Genomic DNA, 17913 nt, shown 5'->3' on the forward strand with positions numbered 1-17913 from the left:
TATACTCCAGTTTAGAAACTGAAGTGAATGCTATAACAATAAGTGAAGCAGAGATCTAATCAAAATAAAATCAAAAAATTAATTCAATAATAAACTCTTACGGATGGTAATCGAGAGAGATGTAGAAAGATTGATTAGGCATTTCGGATAAGAATAGATATATTTCTGATGTATTTTTCATGTGTGTTTTGATATGCAAATCTCCCTAGCATTTATAGGGAGATTTGAATCTCGTACAATTCACCCATAAATGAGTATTGAGACTACATTTCAATTTTCAACTAGGAACTCTACACTTATGAAATATTCTAGGAACTCTACTGTAATAATCAATGTGGGCGACCATTTATACTACTACTACTTTCCTTTTTCCAACACTCCCCTCAAGTTCATCAACAATTTATAAGAATACAAGTTGTTATAAGATTCATCATTTCCTGACTTTTTTTACAAAGATTTGTAATCAAAATTCAAAACAAAAACAATTGTGAAACAAAAAAACGCCGTCTGTGGGAATCGAACCCACGACCACGTGGTTAAAAGCCACGCGCTCTACCAGCTGAGCTAAGACGGCTTTACAATTAATGCTCCACAATAAATTTTATTAATCATGATACCAGAAAATATTCGCAAAATAAAGTATAGTACTTGCAAAATAATTAAACAAATATTTTGTCTGTTTCATGTCTTAGTCTAACTGAAATGAAATATTTGTTGGTCCTTGTATCGTTTTGCATTGTTAATATTTTGTAATAAACTTTATTTTACCGATATTTTCTGGTAACACTGATTAATGAATCAGACACAATGGAGTACTAAATTAAGGCACTAATAATTCGTCAGTCGTGCTATGTTGTGGAGTTGTACTAGTATTTATTTTTGGGTTATGTTACTCGTATTAGAGTTTGAGTCATTTTTAGTTTGACAAAATTATTAACATATTTAATCAGTCATGTCTTATTCTATCACTTAGTTTATCTATTTTTAATTATTTATTTTATTCTCTCTTCTACTTTATTTTCTCGTCACTTATCTATTTTAACTCTTATATTTTATTTTCTTATAACTTAATTTACTAAATGCATCATTTCTCAACCTCAGTGGCCAAAAGAAACACTTTTGCCTAAAGACGAATGGGAAGAGTACAAGAAATCAAAATCAAATTCGGTTGATATTACAAAAGTTCTTCAGTGACTAGGTGTACGGTAATGATAATCAGTAGTGTATTGATGTGAAAACAAGAAAGTATAATTGTCCCCACAAGTTTTATATTTATAATCCAATTTCATATTCGGTAGTCTCTTTTATTTACACTTGCACAATCCATAGCTCATTTATCCATATTTTCACAATACATTGAACGTAAAGAAAAAAGATACTTACATGACTAAGCCAACGTAGAGCGTGAGAAATGAAAAGTAGTAAAAAATAAAAAGGGAGTTGACTCTCACCACTCCTATCGATGGCGATACAGGAGTATTATGTAATTATTGTCACAATCTAAAATTTAAAATTCTGGATATATCACTAATAATAATAACACAACAGACTTAAAACTTGAACATAGTCGATTCCTTATAGGAAGCTTTACTTGATCATACAGCAGACAGTATGAGATTCCTTAACAACATTACCACTTGAGTCCTCTTCACAATCGCATTAGTTACATTACTAATACCCTCCTCATACGTTAAACATAATTAAGTAATACAAATAATGTGTTTTTTCACAAAAGATAAAGCCAACTTCATCTTCAATTGACAGATATTGGTTGTTTGAGACTCCTCACACGTCTACCTATATGTATACATTGAATTAACAACTCACACCCCCCACACTATAACAACGTTTTTATTTGATTGAATATCATGGGGTCATCATGTAACAAAATGACCAACTGAACATCTAACGAAGGTTCGAAGAATAGTACTTATGATTTATATCTCGTTCAAGCCAAACTTTCACCAACAAAAACATGAAACTACAATAGATAACTAATTACCATGGAAGTTGTAGAAACACAAAGAAAATGAAAAACCCTGCTTAGGGCTCACAAACAATTGATACGGCTCCTCATACAAGAATCCAAAATGGGCTTGCTGCACTCAGGCCTCACGCTTCGACTCCAATTCCAGAAGTATTTTTTTTCTTGGACCCTGAAACATTAGTGGCAGAACTTGAGATATGACCAGATCTAGGGACAAAATCTCAGGATGCAAAGAACGCCAGCCTGAATGGAAGTATAGCAAAACAGTGCAGTAAAATATAGCCTCTCATATCTTGACCATAAAAGGTTAATCAAGTACAACTAGAAAATGAAGGATCAGAAAATGTACATGAGGTGGCCCTCAAGAGACATTTTTACATTTTGAAATGAATTTTTATACTGTCAAATGTCTATGGCTTCCAAACTCTACAAAGTTATTTAGCTTTTCCTTTCTTTATAGTAGTTGACTAGAGCTCGAATAGCTGCAATTCTTACTTCAGCATTGATGACTAGACAATTATTTATATCATTGTTGAGGAAAAAAACCCAGCACAGTTTAAGGAACCCTCCTCTTAATCTCTCTCATTTAGTATATAGTTATGACAGCAACACAAGAAAACACAATCAAACTAATATTGGACATATTTAACAAGAAATATGGGACTCTAGGGTGGAAATAAGGAAGTGCTAATTAATAAGAAAAGCTTAATAGGAAATAATCACCATCGGAATTCCCATAGCTTTAAGATCATCATCACTCATGTGTACTAGCGCTGCCATATCAACCTGTGAAATAAGAGCAAATAACTAATTGATCAAACCAAAAACAGGACTGATAACTGAAAAGAAACAGAAATAAAATAATCATACTTCTTCAGCCTGAAATGTAATCGAATATTTATCAAGACCCAGAGACTGCAGGAAACTTTCCACAGAATTGACCTGCATATAGAATACACAATTATACTTTTCCATCCTGAAGGATAATACCTCATGCCAAGTTACAAGAAGACGCTAAGTGACATGCATCTCTCACACCCTCAGACAGTCAATGGATAAGATGATAGTGTTTTACCTTCTGCTGAACCTTTTTCTTTGATACAGAGCTAGAAACCTTTACTTCTTGTGCAGAGGCTTGAGATATTACACTCTTCCTAGGTGGTTTACTAGATTCGATTGCAGGCTTTGGCCGCACAGCTGGAGGCTTGTACTCAACAGGACGAGAATAGAGTGCACCAGAGAGCTTCTCACGTAGATCCCTTCCACCTCCAGGTCCTCCCACACTTTGTGAAGCTTGATCAATACTCTTTCTTTGGAGCTTCAGGCGAAGATCTCTGGCACCAACCTTTCGACCTTTACAGGCCATGGATAAAAACCAGAGACATATCAGCCAAAGCAACACAGCACTACCAAGATTTAATGAGGCTTTAATTAGAAAAAAATATCCATACTTGAGACTAGGGGTTCATTATCCTCATAAAGGTCATGTGCCCATTTGTCATCATCTTCTCTTTGTCTGCATTAAATAATTGAATTTGCTAAATAAGGGGCCTCATTTGCTCCAGGAAAGGAAAAACAGTGATCTTCTGGACACTTCTTCCACAAGAAAAGTTGCCCTGCTTCGTTCCAATTAAACAGACATTTCACACAGCATATTATCTGAACCTCACGAGTTAAATGTCCTCTACAAGAAAGAGACTATTCTATCCAAAACCACCCAACCCCAACTCATAATTTACCAGGAACACAAGGAAGTTTGGCATCTGAACTAATAAAAAACTAGAAACAGCGTAACTTTTATGCACAAACCTATCGAATTCTCCCAAATTAGTGCATAACATTTTCCAAAATCCAAATAATTCGTAGCCACTAATCATGAAGTTTCGCATTACTTCTAATTGAAATAAAAACAGCTGCGCTACCACTGCAAGTCACGAAATTTCCATCTGCTAAGAGGACGAGTAAGTGGAAGTTAACCTCTTGCCGAAGATAGGTCTGCGGCGGCCGGGACCAGCGGCGGAATTTCCATCAAGGCGATCCTTGACCGACCTATGGCTATTAGCTTGAGCCTCAATTTGATCAGCGTACATTGTGCACTAAAATCGACAAATTTTCCTGCTCAAAAACCCTAAGCCCCAAATAGCCTAATCATAAGGGAAAAGAGGGGGAATATGTTTTTGTGATTTTAGTGATAAAACTGAAAATGCATAAAATCTGATACACCAGATGTCAGCCCTTTGGAATTAGATGCAGAATATTTAAATAGGAGTATACAATTGAAATGTAGATTTCAATTAAAGGTATTTCATTCGTCTCATAATAGATAATAGATGTCATACTTCATCTTTTAGTTTATCCCATAAAAAATGTCACTTTTTTTTTATAGAAAAAACTCTCTCACATTAATATAAAAATATTATTTTCTTTCTCCACCTAACACACAAAACATCTTGTTTCATTTACTAGGGTGTCATTTTTTATGGAATAGAGAGAGTATAATTTTTGCAACTACTATGTAGTAACAATGGATTGATTAAGATACCATGAGCATGCATTTCACTATTTGGTATAAATTCAATGCGATATTAATATTTCTATCTTTTTAAGGAAAATCATAGTAGTAGTTTTTTTATAAAAATTATTGAAATATGAGTACAGATGTTATAAGATGCGTTTATTTTTTATGAAATTACAAACGAGGATTTTTTTGTTAATCTGTAGTAGTAATATGTAAAAATGGTTTAGTATACTGTAGATTGTTACCAAAGTTTGTGTATATTTCTATTCTCTCAAACAGAAACAAGTTTGTATATTTCTTCCATTCTGGAAGTGGAAGAGTGTAAAAGTTGATACTTATTCTGAAAACACGATATCAGACATTTGGTTTCATTTTCATCCATCCCTCCATTATTTTGAAGTACTTAAAATTCGAGATTCAAATTCCACATGCATTTTCTCAAATCAATATTACTAGTACTAGTATCAAATAGATTCAAGGCCAAGTTATGCTGAGAAGAGTCCAAAGAAAGGATTTGTCAATGCATTATGCAACTCTGCCGCAGCAGACTTCAACAAGCTGCTGTCAACTCTTTCTCGAGCCATGTACAGAAAGTTATCTCCCTCAACTCTCTCAAACCCACAGAGCTCAAGAAACTTCACACCTTCCTCGAATCTTCCGACTCTCTCCTGTTGAAAGCCAAGAAACACACATCAACATCGCTACAACTGTTTTCCGTTCTCAAGAGAGGGAAATGGACCCCACCAGGGAAACGAGCAAGTTACCTGGAATGCAGGATTGCTGATGCGGATCTTTCTGAACTTCTCTTCGTCAGGATCCTTGAAGACGTTTTTAACATAAATCAAGAGAGTTTGAAATGCTCTCATAGCTCGGGTATTGTCATCCTAGCACATCAGATGCCATGATTTTAAAACAGCTAGATGGTAAGATTTGAGTTTTTTCTAAATTGGAAAAATTCATTAGTACTAGAGTCATTTGGAAAAATAAAAGAAGAAATAGGAGCAATTCATATGCCTTCTCTCAGTGTACAAGTAATATCCTCACATTGAATGGAGGGTTGAGATTAGCTACCTTATTTTGACGTTTAAGAGTTCTTAAACATTCTCTCATGGACTCTCTTGCTGACGCAGGCGTTTCGGGCAAAGCAGCAGGATCAACTAGCTCTGGGTTCTGCATTACAAATATGAATATGTAAGGAGCCACGAGACCTGCTAAGTAGTAACTAAAGGTGACACAAAATTCAAGTGTTTCATACATTTGTTTGTTGTGGCAATTCAGTATTCACTGATGCAGGAGTCTCCATAGGCAATCCCAGCATTCGGCGTCTTTCTAACTACCATATGAAAGGAAATATAGTATAAGGAGTAACAACGTTTCAATTGGTAGAAATAGATAATTTCATAATCTGAGAGCTCTCAGCCATTTTGGCAGATGACTGGTGCAAAGAACACAAAATGTTGAGTGAAATCATGAAGCAAACTCACAAAGCAATTTAGTGTGGTGAGGAGTATAATTTCTCTACTAGTGTTCAATGTTCCTTTTTTTTTTGCCCCTATATTTCTAGCTTCACAGTATTTATTTATAATGCAACGAACTGGTAGAAACGAGACTTTGTAAGTTGCAGGGAGCTTGGCATGCAATAATTTGGGTGTACCTTGTCCTGCTGCAGTTTTTGACGAATTCTTTCGCGTGCTCTTTTCTCTTCCTCTTTATCTGCTTTTCGTTGTGATAGAAGCCTGAAACCGACTCCAGGCAAATGAAAGAAATATGATAGGAACCAAAAGTACAAAAGACGAACGTCTGAAAACTGAACATGTAACGAAAATGCAAACCTTTTCCTTTCACTTTCTTCCGCCATCCTCTTAGCCTCTAACAGTTCTTTCCCTGTTCGAATTCTTTCCTGCATATAGCAAAGGTATCTGATGAGAGAATAACAAATAGATTGACTGAAGTAAACCCAATCATCTGAACCTGTAAGTCTATACTGTTGATCAGAGAAAGGAAGCGAAAACATATTGTGACTTCAAATGAAACAACTAGGCACAGACATAATGCCTATATTACTCAAGAAACATATTATACTAATTAACAGAATAAATATATGATCTATGAGCTTCTTCTCTTTTATCATCTATCTTCCTGAAGTCCTCAACAATTGCTAAAGGACTCTTTGACCAACAATTTAAAATGCTTCAGTACAACACAGAAGGTGATGTTAACTAGTCGGGGCCCGTTCAGTGTGAAAGATCATATCTCATGATTGAATATGTTTTCTGCTTGGTTCATGAGATTGAATCTCCCAACTTAATCCTAGATGGACATTCATAGCCACCCCCGTTCAACTAAAATAATCTCACAACATCCTAGATAGATAATCATATGATAATGAGTCAACGCAACCGAACGGAACCTCAGTGTACACGTGCTAATATTGTCGCACCAATGTAAGATATAAAGAGAAGTTGTCTGTGATACCTTCTCCCTTTCTCTATCTAGTCTTGCATCTTGCTCTGCTCTCCTTTTACGTGCTTGACCCCTGCATTTAGAAGAGTTCAGAACATGTGAAAATATCAGAAAAGGAAATACCAATCTTTAAGTAAGAAAGTCAACTATACATAACTAAGACTAAATATCAATCTTAGGAATGCAGTATCAAACTGTGATGCCACATGTCACCCATATTTAACTAAGCAAAACGTTTAAGGATATTTTTGTTAATTCAATGACAATCAGTCATGATAATGCCTTATTCTCGCAAATTTTGACCAAATTCACCTATTTTGTGCATAATGGTTTAATTTGACTTTGAAGACGATCAGTGAAAGCAGAAGGTGAAAAGTGTATACAGCAAAGGTTCAAATACTATACATTTATCATAAAGCAAACTTCCTCATAAAGATTAAAGAGCACATAAAACTAACCTCAGCTCTTGCGCTCTCAACTTAACTTGTTCAGAAATCTGAATGGGGAGAAATGCTTCAATGACTATGTTTTCGAGAACCTCAGGCCCCTTGTAGCATAAGAAGACAGAGGTATGAAATGGTGTGATATTGCATAAGATGAAGCGCAGCAGGAACGCATACTAATAAAGCTCATACAAAGAAATGTACCGGTGAAGGTTCACTTGTAGGTGCATCATCCCCATGATCAACAAGCCAATTAATAGCATCCTCAATACTTGAATTACCTGCAAAAGTTTAGGAGTTAATTGATGAATGATAAAATATGCAAGCATCAAAGGACGTAAACATCCAGCAGGAATTGGCCAAATGCAGATAGTTAATCCTCTTAGCTATCAGAAAGATTCAACATTTATTTTTCTATTAGGATGCAAATATACCAGAAGAAGTAAGTGCCTTTGCGGCCAGTGCCTTGGAGAATCCCATCGCTTCGAGTTCGCCCAGCATTCTCTCATCTACTTCCATTTCTAATATCCAAAAAAGCAACAAACAACATGAACTACAAGAATCTAGGTGAAGAAAAATGGGGATATTTGAATAATTTTTCCATAAACTAAAAGAGAGAGAGCGCTTACTCTTTCCAACTTGCAGGGTTGAGAAAACAATTTTTCCGCGGCTGAAAGAATAGGCGGTGAAGGATGGTTTGTGAATAAGGTTTCTGAGAAGAGTCCGCCATTGGAAGCGTTGAGATTCCGATTCCTTGCCCTAACTGCTAACCCAATTCAGCTTCTTCATTTCTCCGCTCTCTTCTTTTAGTTCTAAACTTTAAATTCTTTCTTTTTTATACTTGAGAGTTTTGTGAGGTTTTGGACTTATGGCCAGACTTTAATAAGAAATCCCATTTTAGCAAATTTTAGACCAATAAAAAAAAAATTTAAAAATTGGGGAACAACATTCTGTATAATAAAACTGACAAAGTAATTTTTATCTGAAAGGGGAGAAAACGTGACACTTATTATAGTTTGTTAATTAAAAAAAATAATGAACCACAAACAACGCATAAATGGTTAATCATAAATATATTACAATCGATCGACGAACATAGTGAGTACAAAATAATACTCCCTCCGTCCAACAATAGGAGTCTCATTTCTTATCAGTGCGGGTTTTAAGAAATGTTAAGAAAAGTGAGTGGAAGAAAGTTAGTGGAATAGGGGTCCCACTTGTATATATTAGTTTTAAATGATATGTGAGTGGAATGGGTTGGTGGAATGTGGGGCCTCTTTACCATTTATGGTAATTATGAACCGGGACTCCTATTCGTGGACGGACCAAAATGGAAAAACGGGACTCCTATTCGCGGACGGAGGGAGTATTTTTGTTTTTAGAATTAATCTGTTACGTGAATCAAAATAATATTTTGTTTTATTCATTTTTTTTGTGTATTTTATAGACTCATATTTTAATTTATAAAAAAGGAAATAAATTTGTTAGAGATAGTGTATTAGACGGTTCGAGAATGAACTGAAAGAAGCTACACATAGTAAGCCAGAATCAAAACTAGTAGTGATTAGTATCACACAAACTGCGGCTTCTCTCTATAGAAGAGGCGATGGAAGGAGGAGAGAGAAGAGTAAAGCTGTATTGCCCATCCCTACCCAAAGCAATCGAAATAGCTGCAGTGGATGACCAGAAACTGGACCTCGGGTCCATAGCCCGCGCATTCGGGCTCGACCCCAACACCCTCAAGCTCAACGGCTACTTCATCGCTACAACCCCCGATCACATCGCTTCTTCTCTCACCTGGAACTCTCTTATTCGCTTCTTCACCGCCCGTGGCTTGCCCTCCGGCGCCGCCCCTCTCCTCGTTCACGGCAAGATTTGCTCCAAAAGTCTGTCTCAAACTACTTCTTTTCGAGGACTATTAATCTCTTGCCATATTGATTTGTGAATTTTCCTTCTTTTTATTGATTAGGATCCCACCAAGTTGAAGATGCTGCAGATGTCACCAGAGACACAGGCTGCTTTAGAGAGAGTAAAAGGCACCATTGCAGCACTAGTAGCAATCCAGGTGATCTCAACAAATCCAGTGGGTTGAGTCTGAAGAGAAAGTGGGGGTTGGAAAACGGAAGTCGTCTGAAGAGGGCAAGATCGGATGAAGGCCAGTTTTCGTGCAGTTTTATCAGCAGAAACTTGAAACGAATGCAAATTGATGAGATCGTTGCTGCTACACCTTTCAAGAAACTAAGATAAGTAGAACCTGAAAAATGCCAATTGTTTGCTTCTGTTGTAATATGATGTGTGCGCGAAAGAGAGAGTGTGCGTGGTATGAAACTATCATCTTTTGATATATGACAACAAATCTATGGTACTGGAATATGTGTGAATCACAAGGATAGAAAACTGATCACTGACTGAATTAGAGAACAAAAAAAATGTGCTCCATGAGGTTTCAAACTAGCTAATCTCTCTCTTCATGATACATAATCATACATGGGAGGTTGCTGCTGTCATTGAAAATAGAATTGCCAAGCAGCAGCTACACCGGCTACCAACACGACTTTTGCTAGTAGCTTATACTTCGAGGAGGACCTCCCAGACTCTGATTGTTTCGGAGGTTCCCATGGCTTCCTTCGCAACTTAGCAGAGAGTTTAGATATCATCAGCGTCAACGGGCCTGCCTTCCTTGCACCTGCAAGGAGACAATAACTCAAGCATGTCAGAACTGTGCTGAAATGCCAAGAAACTCACGCAGTAGCGTATATGAATAAGACAATATACGAGAATCAGTAGCAGAAATCGACTGTGTCAATGTTTCATGATACTATTCATCTTATCAGCCTAACTAAACTGTTTATTAATCAGGATAACTTTTTACTTTATTCGATTTGTCAAAAACCTATCAATAAATGCTCTTTCTATCTCTTGGTAATTGGTTTTGTGGTTACTGAATACTACATCAGTCCTTTAAAAATCGAAACTTTTGATATAACAAAGGTTTTAATGTACAATTGATACAGTAAGAGAGATAGAAAGAAAAAATGATTGGAGTATCGGGGAATGGTACCACCTCATTAGAGAGAGAAAAGTTACCTAAAATAAAAAGTTCCTAATTGTAAGGGGTGGACTAAAATGGAATAGTTGCTATTTCTAAAGGACGGAGGTAGCATATCAAGAAGGAAAGTGCAACATTACCTTTTCCAGTTAGAAGCCTTTCTTCCTCACCAACTCGCCTTCTAAGAGCATTCAGCAGTGATCCAAAGTATAAAGCAAAAACCGTGCATGTAATTGTTATCACATTGTAAGGCATGCTAAAATCTGGCGTTGTCAAAGGCACAAGGAGTACTTCTGTGTACGAGACAACTGGAACTTCTTCCTAAGTGGAGAAGCCATGAATTACATAGTGAACCAAACTATGAAGAAATACATTAAATGCATCCAATTATTTGTATCAGTACCTGTAACTTGGACAATATAGGTACTTGTTTTAAGGAGTCATCATGAAAACTCATGTTTGCTACGAAATCAGTAAAGTGTATCACTGCTGATGGAATGTCGAAGCCCTGATTTGCATCTGGAGGATATTCATCGATGTGAAGAAACCCCTGTTGGAACAGCAATAAGAATTAAACACAGGGAAAACAATGCTGAATAGAGTGTCACCAAAAAGTGAGCTGAATTAAACACAAATTAAAGAAATAAATAGTGGAAATCGTAAAAACTAAACTACTTTTCCAGACCATTTGAGAAGCACTCACGATGGTGGAAATAAGTTTTCACACTTCAATGTTTCTAAGTAATGAGTCAAAATAATTTCTTTGCACCTGGAATTAACTGTCAAGAGATTAATTGCATTAACAACTAAGAGCTTAAAGGAAAAATGGCAAATAGAAGGCACTATAGCTCCACGTTTCATTTCTTCAGTAGTGTAAAAAATTAGATCTCATGCATAAAAAAGGTACTCTTTAAATATAAAATGGTTGCTTTAAACTGAGTAGTTAAATTTATTTCCTGAGCAGCATGCAGATAATAATTCATATAGTAACTAAAGAAGATATTGACAGAACATACCTTATCAAACTCCAAAGTCAATGCTGCTGTATTAACACTACAGGGTAATCTCAAGATCATTTCCATCACTCCAGTGGACAACTTGTCTTCAGAAGGTGAAACAAGTATTTTCTCTATGTTTTCCATGGAAGATTGAGGTACTCCATCTAGAAACAATTTCAGTGTATGATAGTAGACCTTGACATACCAAGGTACCATTTGGAAGATGCCCACTCTGAGCCAACATTCATTCTCATCATAACTACTAGTTTTTTCTACTTTGTTGCTCCTAGTAGATTTCATTGAGATAGCGATAGCTCCCCTTTCGTTCCCACTTCCTATTAAAAACCGGCTAGCTTGTAAGGGTGCCTGAGGGCATGACCAGGCTACAGGCACCTTCCAGTTTAATCCCAAATCAAATGGTTTGAATTCATTGGAATCCTCAACTGAAAATTCATAAAGGATAGAGCCTGCTTTCTGCAAGTTCCCAGATTGTTTTATAACCCTTTTTGGAGCTAGTGATAATTCAAATAGGGGATTATCTTCGAAGCCATTGCCAACAGAAATAGCATTCTCCGATGCTTCACTATCTTTCTTTAATTTATCCCCCTCCAATAATAAATTCTGCTCAAATTGCACATACACATTACTAGAACTAGAAAGAGAGCATTTCCTGCTAACTGACCTTCCAAATAATGAGCTCAAAGACCAACTCGGTTGCAGTGCTTGCCCAGAAAATGTGTCTGGTCGAAGAACAACTGTAAGCGTTTGTTCAAGCACCATTCCAGTACTCATCTCAGATGCACCAAATTCATCTGATTTCAAATGCAACCTCTGCGAATGATAATACCCCCGGTATATGGAAGGCCTGTCCATCAGTAAAGAAAGGCCAGCTTTGTCTCTGCAGGGAAGCAACTTCAACCATGGTGTGAGATTCTCTGTGCAAACAGCTTCACGAGGCAATGTGCCATAGCGTAATTTGCCTGAAGCCGATCCAAAACTCCACTGAGGTGCAGAGTAACTAGTCGAATGCTCCAAGAAATTGATTGAGGCGCAGAAGAGCCCCGAAAGAGCATGAGTCAGATTCTTCCATGATTCATCAACTTGATCTCGAGGAACATCAAACTCAGCCCATAGTTCTACTCCAGGAGGCTTTGCATTGCTGCTCGATATCGGGTCAAATCCTCCCCATCTTTCGTAATTCCAGCGTCCTTGCGTGAATGAAAGCTCCATCTCTCGAACCTGGAATTTGTGAACCTGTTTGTGCAAAACAACACTTCAAAATTCTGCACTTTTTTACCCAGTTTTGATAAACTGGCCAGATTTCGCTAGTTCAAAATAATCTGTGGTCTAATTAAGAGTTCGATCCAGTGCATCCATATCTAAGTCTCAGCATTAACCAATCCAAATAATCCAAAATTCATACACACAAAACAAACTCATTCCCGGGAACTAGCAATAGGTATTCGTGACAAACGAATCAACAAGACAAACAATTGTCCAGATATTAAATTTAGTGCTGAATTGGAAAACTTAGCTTTAATCTAACAAATTTTACCAGCTGATAAATAGATTTGGGGAAGATGTGATGGTGGCGGCCATAACTTTTAGATGGCGGCGCACTGCTTCGGAAGTGGAAATGAGCCAAAACTTTTCGATCGGGCAGTGGCCTCAGCAGCAACGACTCCGTAAACTCTTCATTCAGCTCTTCTACATTTATCGATTGTGTGACCGAAAACAGTGCGAGAAACATCAACAAGCAGGATTCTAAGCGGCTCATTGCGTCTCATCAAACTGCTAGAATATAATAGGAATTAAAATACTGTTAATTCGAATAGCGAAGGTATGGTGACTGCACTTTCCGCCATGGAAGATCGATCAGAGCTCGATGAAACCCGATTTCAAATTGGGAGATCCGGATCTAATGACCCGGTTTATGTATTATTTGCCCGGGTCAAATACAAATCTGGTTAAGCTTATTGGGCTTTCAATATTTGTCGGGACCAGAATATAATGAGCTTATAAACAGCACAGTTAAAAATTTTATTTATTCTAAATTTAGAAATACTCGTAAACTGCTTTTGAATATGAAGTAGGAGTATAACTCTTAAAAATATAACACGTCTTTATAACTAAAAACTTGGGATGATGTTAGCATGCACCTAAAGTAGTTGACAATTATATTTCAGGTAAACTGCCATTTGGCATAAAATCTGTTTTTATGTGATTTGTTTTTATGCCATTGAATACTACTTATAATATTTCAACTACATATCAAATAATTTTTCAAGAAAGTAGATAATTGGTAGTACCTACTCCAAACATTTACAATACGCCAACAGAAAAAACCATTTCTTGGGTCCAGGCATCCTTCACAGTAAATTATTGTACTTTTTTTAATAAGTATTTTCTTATTTTACGTAACTGGTGATAGATTGACAGCTTAATATTTGTGGTGAAGCATTGTTTTAATGTGGGAAAGTTGTTATCGATGAACAAATGCATGATCAAACTAAGACACTACTTTTTTCCTCTCTTTTGTGAATTTTGTGCAAGGTCATTTTCACCATCCATTTCTGCATCCATGAATACACTTGCATTTATTGTCACAACAAATTCTAACTAAAATGTCAGCACACACATTATTCCCATAAATTCTAATTGAAAATGCTAAAAATTAATTATATTCACATAGTAGAGATACATTTCACTTTCACTTTCACTTTTACCTTGTTCCCCACCTTTCTATGAGATAGAGACTAAACTAGATTAGGAATTGTTGTTCATTAACATAAGGCTTCATGCCTGCTTGTTTGACCGGTCTCGTTTCTAATTGGATCGGAAAATTGGTTAACCAATTGTGAATTTTTAGCAAACCATGAAAAGGAATTATAGTTCAGAAAAAAATTCGATTCCAACACTAATCAATTGGTTAGTGTAGAAACCGAGGAATTGATTTTTTTTTCATTCAATTTAGTTCGAATTTATTCATATAAAAATATTAACAATTCATTGAGAAAAAAAATAATAATCAAACAACTAAAAATATAACAAATTCATGAATTTAATACCTAAAAATTGAAATCAACTCAAAAAGAAAATACAAACAAACAGTATTAATCATTCAATACCTAAATTTATAGTACAATTTAATATCTGAAGAAAATCCAACACCTAAAAATATTCAATAAATCAATACGTAGAATGTAGGGTTAGAATTAATTAATTGAATTAGCGTCTATTAAGTTATTAACATTAGTAACAAATAAAAAAGAAAATCGAAATTGAAACTAAATACGATTCTTGGGTAAGAAATGACCGGCTCCAATTAGAATCAAGAGCTGGTTAAGACAAAATCATGTAATCGGTATCGAACTGTAAATCGATCCTCCAGTTCTCAGTTCTTCAAATAACCAGTCAAAACTAGTCGCTTCTTGCTTAATTGAGAACCAGATAACTGAATAAGTACCCCTAATAATATGCACGGTAGTTTACACATTTAATATACTAATATAGTTTACATATTCATGGATAAAACGAGATTCACTCAATGTGTATACCAGAAACGATAATAAATAGATTAGTTTCTTATAGATATACAATTATTTAATACTTTTCCAAATGTTGTTTTTTAAATCTAAATATACGAATTTCAAAATTTGTCCTTGAAATTAAATTTTCTGTAAGTTAAAGTTGTCTTGTCCGACGAAAATGTCATAATGGCAAAAACAATGTCCATTTAAACAACATAGTTATTGTTAAAAGAAGGTAATTTGCTTGTACATAAAAAAAAGTTTTCAGATATTTTTTATTTTCCCATGATTTTTGACATTTTTTTTTTATTTTTCTCAACACTAGACATTTCTCTAAGATAATTTAATGTCCAACACTAGGTTGAAACTAAGATATGATCATAGTATTATAAGGGGCAGATGGTAGCCTAAAAATAGGGTGAAATAGCAATGCTCACATTATCTTTCCAGAGTTTGATAGTTATGAAAATAACCTCACTATCTAATACGAAGTAAGTGGGTTTCCACCCCCACATATTGTTTATCTATGTCTTCTTGATAACACAATCATGCTCAAGGACTAGGGGAATTAGCACTATTCATGTGTTAATAGGGGCCACCAATGCGACATCGCGATAGAATCACCTTTTTTGCTGCAACTATTCATGTGTTTATGAAAAGCCCACTATCTCCACTCTCATAAAAATTACTTTTCAAGTTACCACCCGCCCCCTAAATATGCATGTTTCTAATACGAGTATAACAAATATACGTGTTTCTATAGTAAGATGATCGCATTAAAGCAATTTAGTCGTTCAATTCAATATAGTTAAAAGTATTCTTTCCCTCTATAAAGTATATTTTCCCTCCATTGTTCTTAATTAATCATCATATAATGTTTTTTTGTAATTATTTAAAAAAATATGGCGTGCGTATTAATTATTTAATTTTAAAAAGCCATTTTCCAGAAATTGATGAGCATTGAGCAAATAGCGGTATCATATACCTATCACATATTCAATCGAAATTTATAAAAAGTCATTTTCCAGAAATTGATGAGCATTGAGCAAATAGTGGTATCATATACCTATCACATATTCAATCGAAATTTATAAGTAACTACTGCTTGATTTCCAATTTATAAGTAAACGGTATATTTAATTATATATTGATGCTCTTAAATAAATTTACTCTAAATCAATTATTAGATATAAGATCATCTCCAACACAAAACCTAAAATGCAATAGAATAATACCTTCAATAGTACTGCAAAACCAATCTCATTATAGGTTTTTGAAGAAAAAATACTTATCTTTAGGTTTGCACTAAAATATACCAAAAACACTTTTCATAGTTTGAGTTATTGCATTCAAGTCCAAATCAATTCATATTTATCAAAATAGAAGAAGAGAAGGAGGAGAATTAAAATACAGTGAAATAAAAAACTTACGTGGAGAAGAAGGAAGCGGCGGAGAAGAAGATATGAATTAACCTAATCTAATCTTATTAATATTTGATTTAGTTATTAAATAATGGGTGGACCCATATTAGTATTATATTATTCAATATAATTGGAAAAAAAATCTATTATTTAGCCGTAAATTTATTCCACCACAGAATCCAATTTTATTATATAGATCGATAGACAATAACGGTACAAATAAAATGGAAACAATTATTTTATTAGTTAGTAATTAATACTATACGTACATTAATATATTCAAATCAAATATGCTATCATAACAAATATAAAATTTTTATTGTATTTAACTTTTCTAAATTTTGCAATTTAATATTCAATGAACACTAGATTTCATATTTAGTTATATTAATTAATAAATCTAATATTATATTATTTTATTTTATTTAAGATATTAACAAAGTGTCATGAGTTTATTGTGTAATTTAGATAAAAATATATAGGTATGATTGAAAAGTATAAAAAATTAGTGGGTGAGAAATATTTTTTTGGATTTGAGTTTAGTGTAAATGGTTAAAGAAAATTAATATTTAGTATGAGATTTACATTAAAATAGATTTAAGTTGTGGAATAGTTGGAGATGCTCTAAAAACTACAATAACAATTTAAACTAATTGCACTTGCACCCCTGTAGTTTCTCTATCAAGATATCACAGAGACACAGACATATACGCTTTCAAAAAATTTAATTGCAGAGCCTAAAAATGGTCCCACAAATAAGAATTTACCACGCATGCCCTTTTTCATTTCAAATGTAGGCTCATTTTGATCTACCTTTATAAGCATTTGCAAAAGAAGACTCATAAATTTAACTTAATTCAATTAATATTAAAATAAAATATTTTGGAATATTGAGTAAGTTTTAAATTTAAATTATAATAAATTTTTGAAATCTATTTCCATCTCAAAGCATTTAAACTAAACTCAAACTCAAAAACTCATTTTTAAGAATGTACTAAAATGTAATTTTACTTCAACCAATAACATTAACTTCAAATTTTATTAGTATATGTCTCACACAATTTTTATAGTAGTACCATATTTGGTATTGTTTCATAAAAAAATTTAAAAATAGATTTGAGTTTGGTGTATGATTCGAGATATATATAAGTATTTAAAATATTTACTCCATAATATTCTAAATCTACAGTTATTTTCTCAATCCAATTCTAATGAACTACGGACTACTATAAGTAGGGCATCATAAATTTATTTTTTCATCTAAAAGGAGCTTATTCAAATACAAAATAATTTTATAAAATAGAAATTTAAATTTATGACAAATTTGATATAATAATTTATTTAACATACAATTTATCCTATCTATGAATAATTTATTAATTGTTGCAATTCAATTTTAAAACTCCCTTTAAATAAAAATTGTCTTCAGAAAGTACTCCTATAGTAATATAATATACTGAAAGACAAACAGAATTGCTGTCCAAAATTCAATAATTTCCAGCAG

The 17913-nt window shown here is 34.3% G+C and overlaps 4 protein-coding genes and 1 non-coding gene across 9 annotated transcripts; 1 reads left to right on the plus strand and 4 right to left on the minus strand.

Annotated features, from left to right (window-relative positions):
* Window positions 1–501: 501 nt before the first annotated feature.
* Window positions 502–574, minus strand: TRNAK-UUU (transfer RNA lysine (anticodon UUU)). Its single transcript has one exon. It is a non-coding gene; the product is annotated as a tRNA-Lys (tRNA).
* A 1261-nt stretch (window positions 575–1835) lies between these two features.
* On the minus strand, window positions 1836–4218 carry LOC125218980 (Sterile alpha motif (SAM) domain-containing protein). 2 transcript variants are annotated; one of them, XM_048120814.2, is made up of 6 exons: window positions 3965–4218; window positions 3439–3503; window positions 3063–3340; window positions 2858–2929; window positions 2711–2773; window positions 1836–2156 (listed from the first exon to the last, which is right to left on the minus strand). In XM_048120814.2, the coding sequence occupies exons 1-6, from the start codon at window positions 4075–4077 to the stop codon at window positions 2106–2108; spliced, it is 642 nt and encodes a 213-aa protein (XP_047976771.1). In that variant the 5' UTR covers window positions 4078–4218; the 3' UTR covers window positions 1836–2105. The 2 variants fall into 2 exon arrangements, with proteins under 2 accessions (XP_047976771.1, XP_088912173.1); XM_089056047.1 differs by lacking the exon at window positions 3439–3503 and having other exon boundaries at window positions 3965–4180.
* A 638-nt stretch (window positions 4219–4856) lies between these two features.
* On the minus strand, window positions 4857–8251 carry LOC125223447 (uncharacterized). Of its 2 annotated transcripts, none has more exons than XM_089062186.1 (11): window positions 8041–8251; window positions 7846–7932; window positions 7604–7692; window positions 7427–7515; window positions 6981–7041; window positions 6338–6405; window positions 6160–6241; window positions 5761–5838; window positions 5577–5675; window positions 5270–5389; window positions 4857–5173 (listed from the first exon to the last, which is right to left on the minus strand). In XM_089062186.1, the coding sequence occupies exons 2-11, from the start codon at window positions 7928–7930 to the stop codon at window positions 4991–4993; spliced, it is 954 nt and encodes a 317-aa protein (XP_088918312.1). In that variant the 5' UTR covers window positions 7931–7932; window positions 8041–8251; the 3' UTR covers window positions 4857–4990. The 2 variants fall into 2 exon arrangements, with proteins under 2 accessions (XP_088918312.1, XP_047982557.1); XM_048126600.2 differs by having other exon boundaries at window positions 4858–5173; window positions 7616–7692; window positions 8041–8249.
* A 672-nt stretch (window positions 8252–8923) lies between these two features.
* On the plus strand, window positions 8924–9782 carry LOC125222539 (amino acid-ligase). 2 transcript variants are annotated; one of them, XM_048125211.2, is made up of 2 exons: window positions 8924–9279; window positions 9381–9782. In XM_048125211.2, exons 1-2 carry the CDS (start codon window positions 9018–9020, stop codon window positions 9656–9658), a joined length of 540 nt encoding a protein of 179 aa, XP_047981168.1. In that variant the 5' UTR covers window positions 8924–9017; the 3' UTR covers window positions 9659–9782. The 2 variants fall into 2 exon arrangements, with proteins under 2 accessions (XP_047981168.1, XP_047981167.1); XM_048125210.2 differs by having other exon boundaries at window positions 8930–9297.
* Window positions 9730–13424, minus strand: LOC125222538 (GPI transamidase component Gpi16 subunit family protein). Of its 2 annotated transcripts, XM_048125208.2 has the most exons (5): window positions 13014–13420; window positions 11477–12712; window positions 10864–11010; window positions 10601–10781; window positions 9730–10097 (listed from the first exon to the last, which is right to left on the minus strand). In XM_048125208.2, exons 1-5 carry the CDS (start codon window positions 13233–13235, stop codon window positions 9916–9918), a joined length of 1968 nt encoding a protein of 655 aa, XP_047981165.2. In that variant the 5' UTR covers window positions 13236–13420; the 3' UTR covers window positions 9730–9915. The 2 variants fall into 2 exon arrangements, with proteins under 2 accessions (XP_047981165.2, XP_047981166.2); XM_048125209.2 differs by lacking the exon at window positions 9730–10097 and having other exon boundaries at window positions 10605–10777; window positions 13014–13424.
* Between the last annotated feature and the right edge of the window lie 4489 nt (window positions 13425–17913).

Source organism: Salvia hispanica, chromosome 1 (genome assembly GCF_029641045.1).
Source record: "Salvia hispanica isolate PSC_SH4W2 chromosome 1, Shi_PSC_v1, whole genome shotgun sequence".
NCBI classification, from domain to species: Eukaryota; Viridiplantae; Streptophyta; class Magnoliopsida; order Lamiales; family Lamiaceae; genus Salvia; species Salvia hispanica.

Coding starts and splice junctions, on each gene's coding strand:
- LOC125218980 (XM_048120814.2), bottom strand. CDS start 4,077: ATGTACGCTGATCAAATTGAGGCTCAAGCTAATAGCCATAGGTCGGTC. Junction 3,504..3,964: donor AGACCTATCTTCGGCAAGAG/GTTAACTTCCAC, acceptor TATTTAATGCAG/ACAAAGAGAAGATGATGACA. Junction 2,930..3,062: donor AGAAAAAGGTTCAGCAGAAG/GTAAAACACTAT, acceptor TTCTATATGCAG/GTCAATTCTGTGGAAAGTTT.
- LOC125223447 (XM_089062186.1), bottom strand. CDS start 7,930: ATGGAAGTAGATGAGAGAATGCTGGGCGAACTCGAAGCGATGGGATTC. Junction 7,693..7,845: donor AAAGGCACTTACTTCTTCTG/GTATATTTGCAT, acceptor AAACTTTTGCAG/GTAATTCAAGTATTGAGGAT. Junction 5,390..5,576: donor CTCTTAAACGTCAAAATAAG/GTAGCTAATCTC, acceptor CTGATGTGCTAG/GATGACAATACCCGAGCTAT.
- LOC125222539 (XM_048125210.2), top strand. CDS start 9,018: ATGGAAGGAGGAGAGAGAAGAGTAAAGCTGTATTGCCCATCCCTACCC. Junction 9,298..9,380: donor CGGCAAGATTTGCTCCAAAA/GTCTGTCTCAAA, acceptor TTTATTGATTAG/GATCCCACCAAGTTGAAGAT.
- LOC125222538 (XM_048125208.2), bottom strand. CDS start 13,235: ATGAGCCGCTTAGAATCCTGCTTGTTGATGTTTCTCGCACTGTTTTCG. Junction 11,011..11,476: donor TGACTTTGGAGTTTGATAAG/GTATGTTCTGTC, acceptor CTGTTCCAACAG/GGGTTTCTTCACATCGATGA. Junction 10,782..10,863: donor CTATATTGTCCAAGTTACAG/GTACTGATACAA, acceptor TTCTCCACTTAG/GAAGAAGTTCCAGTTGTCTC.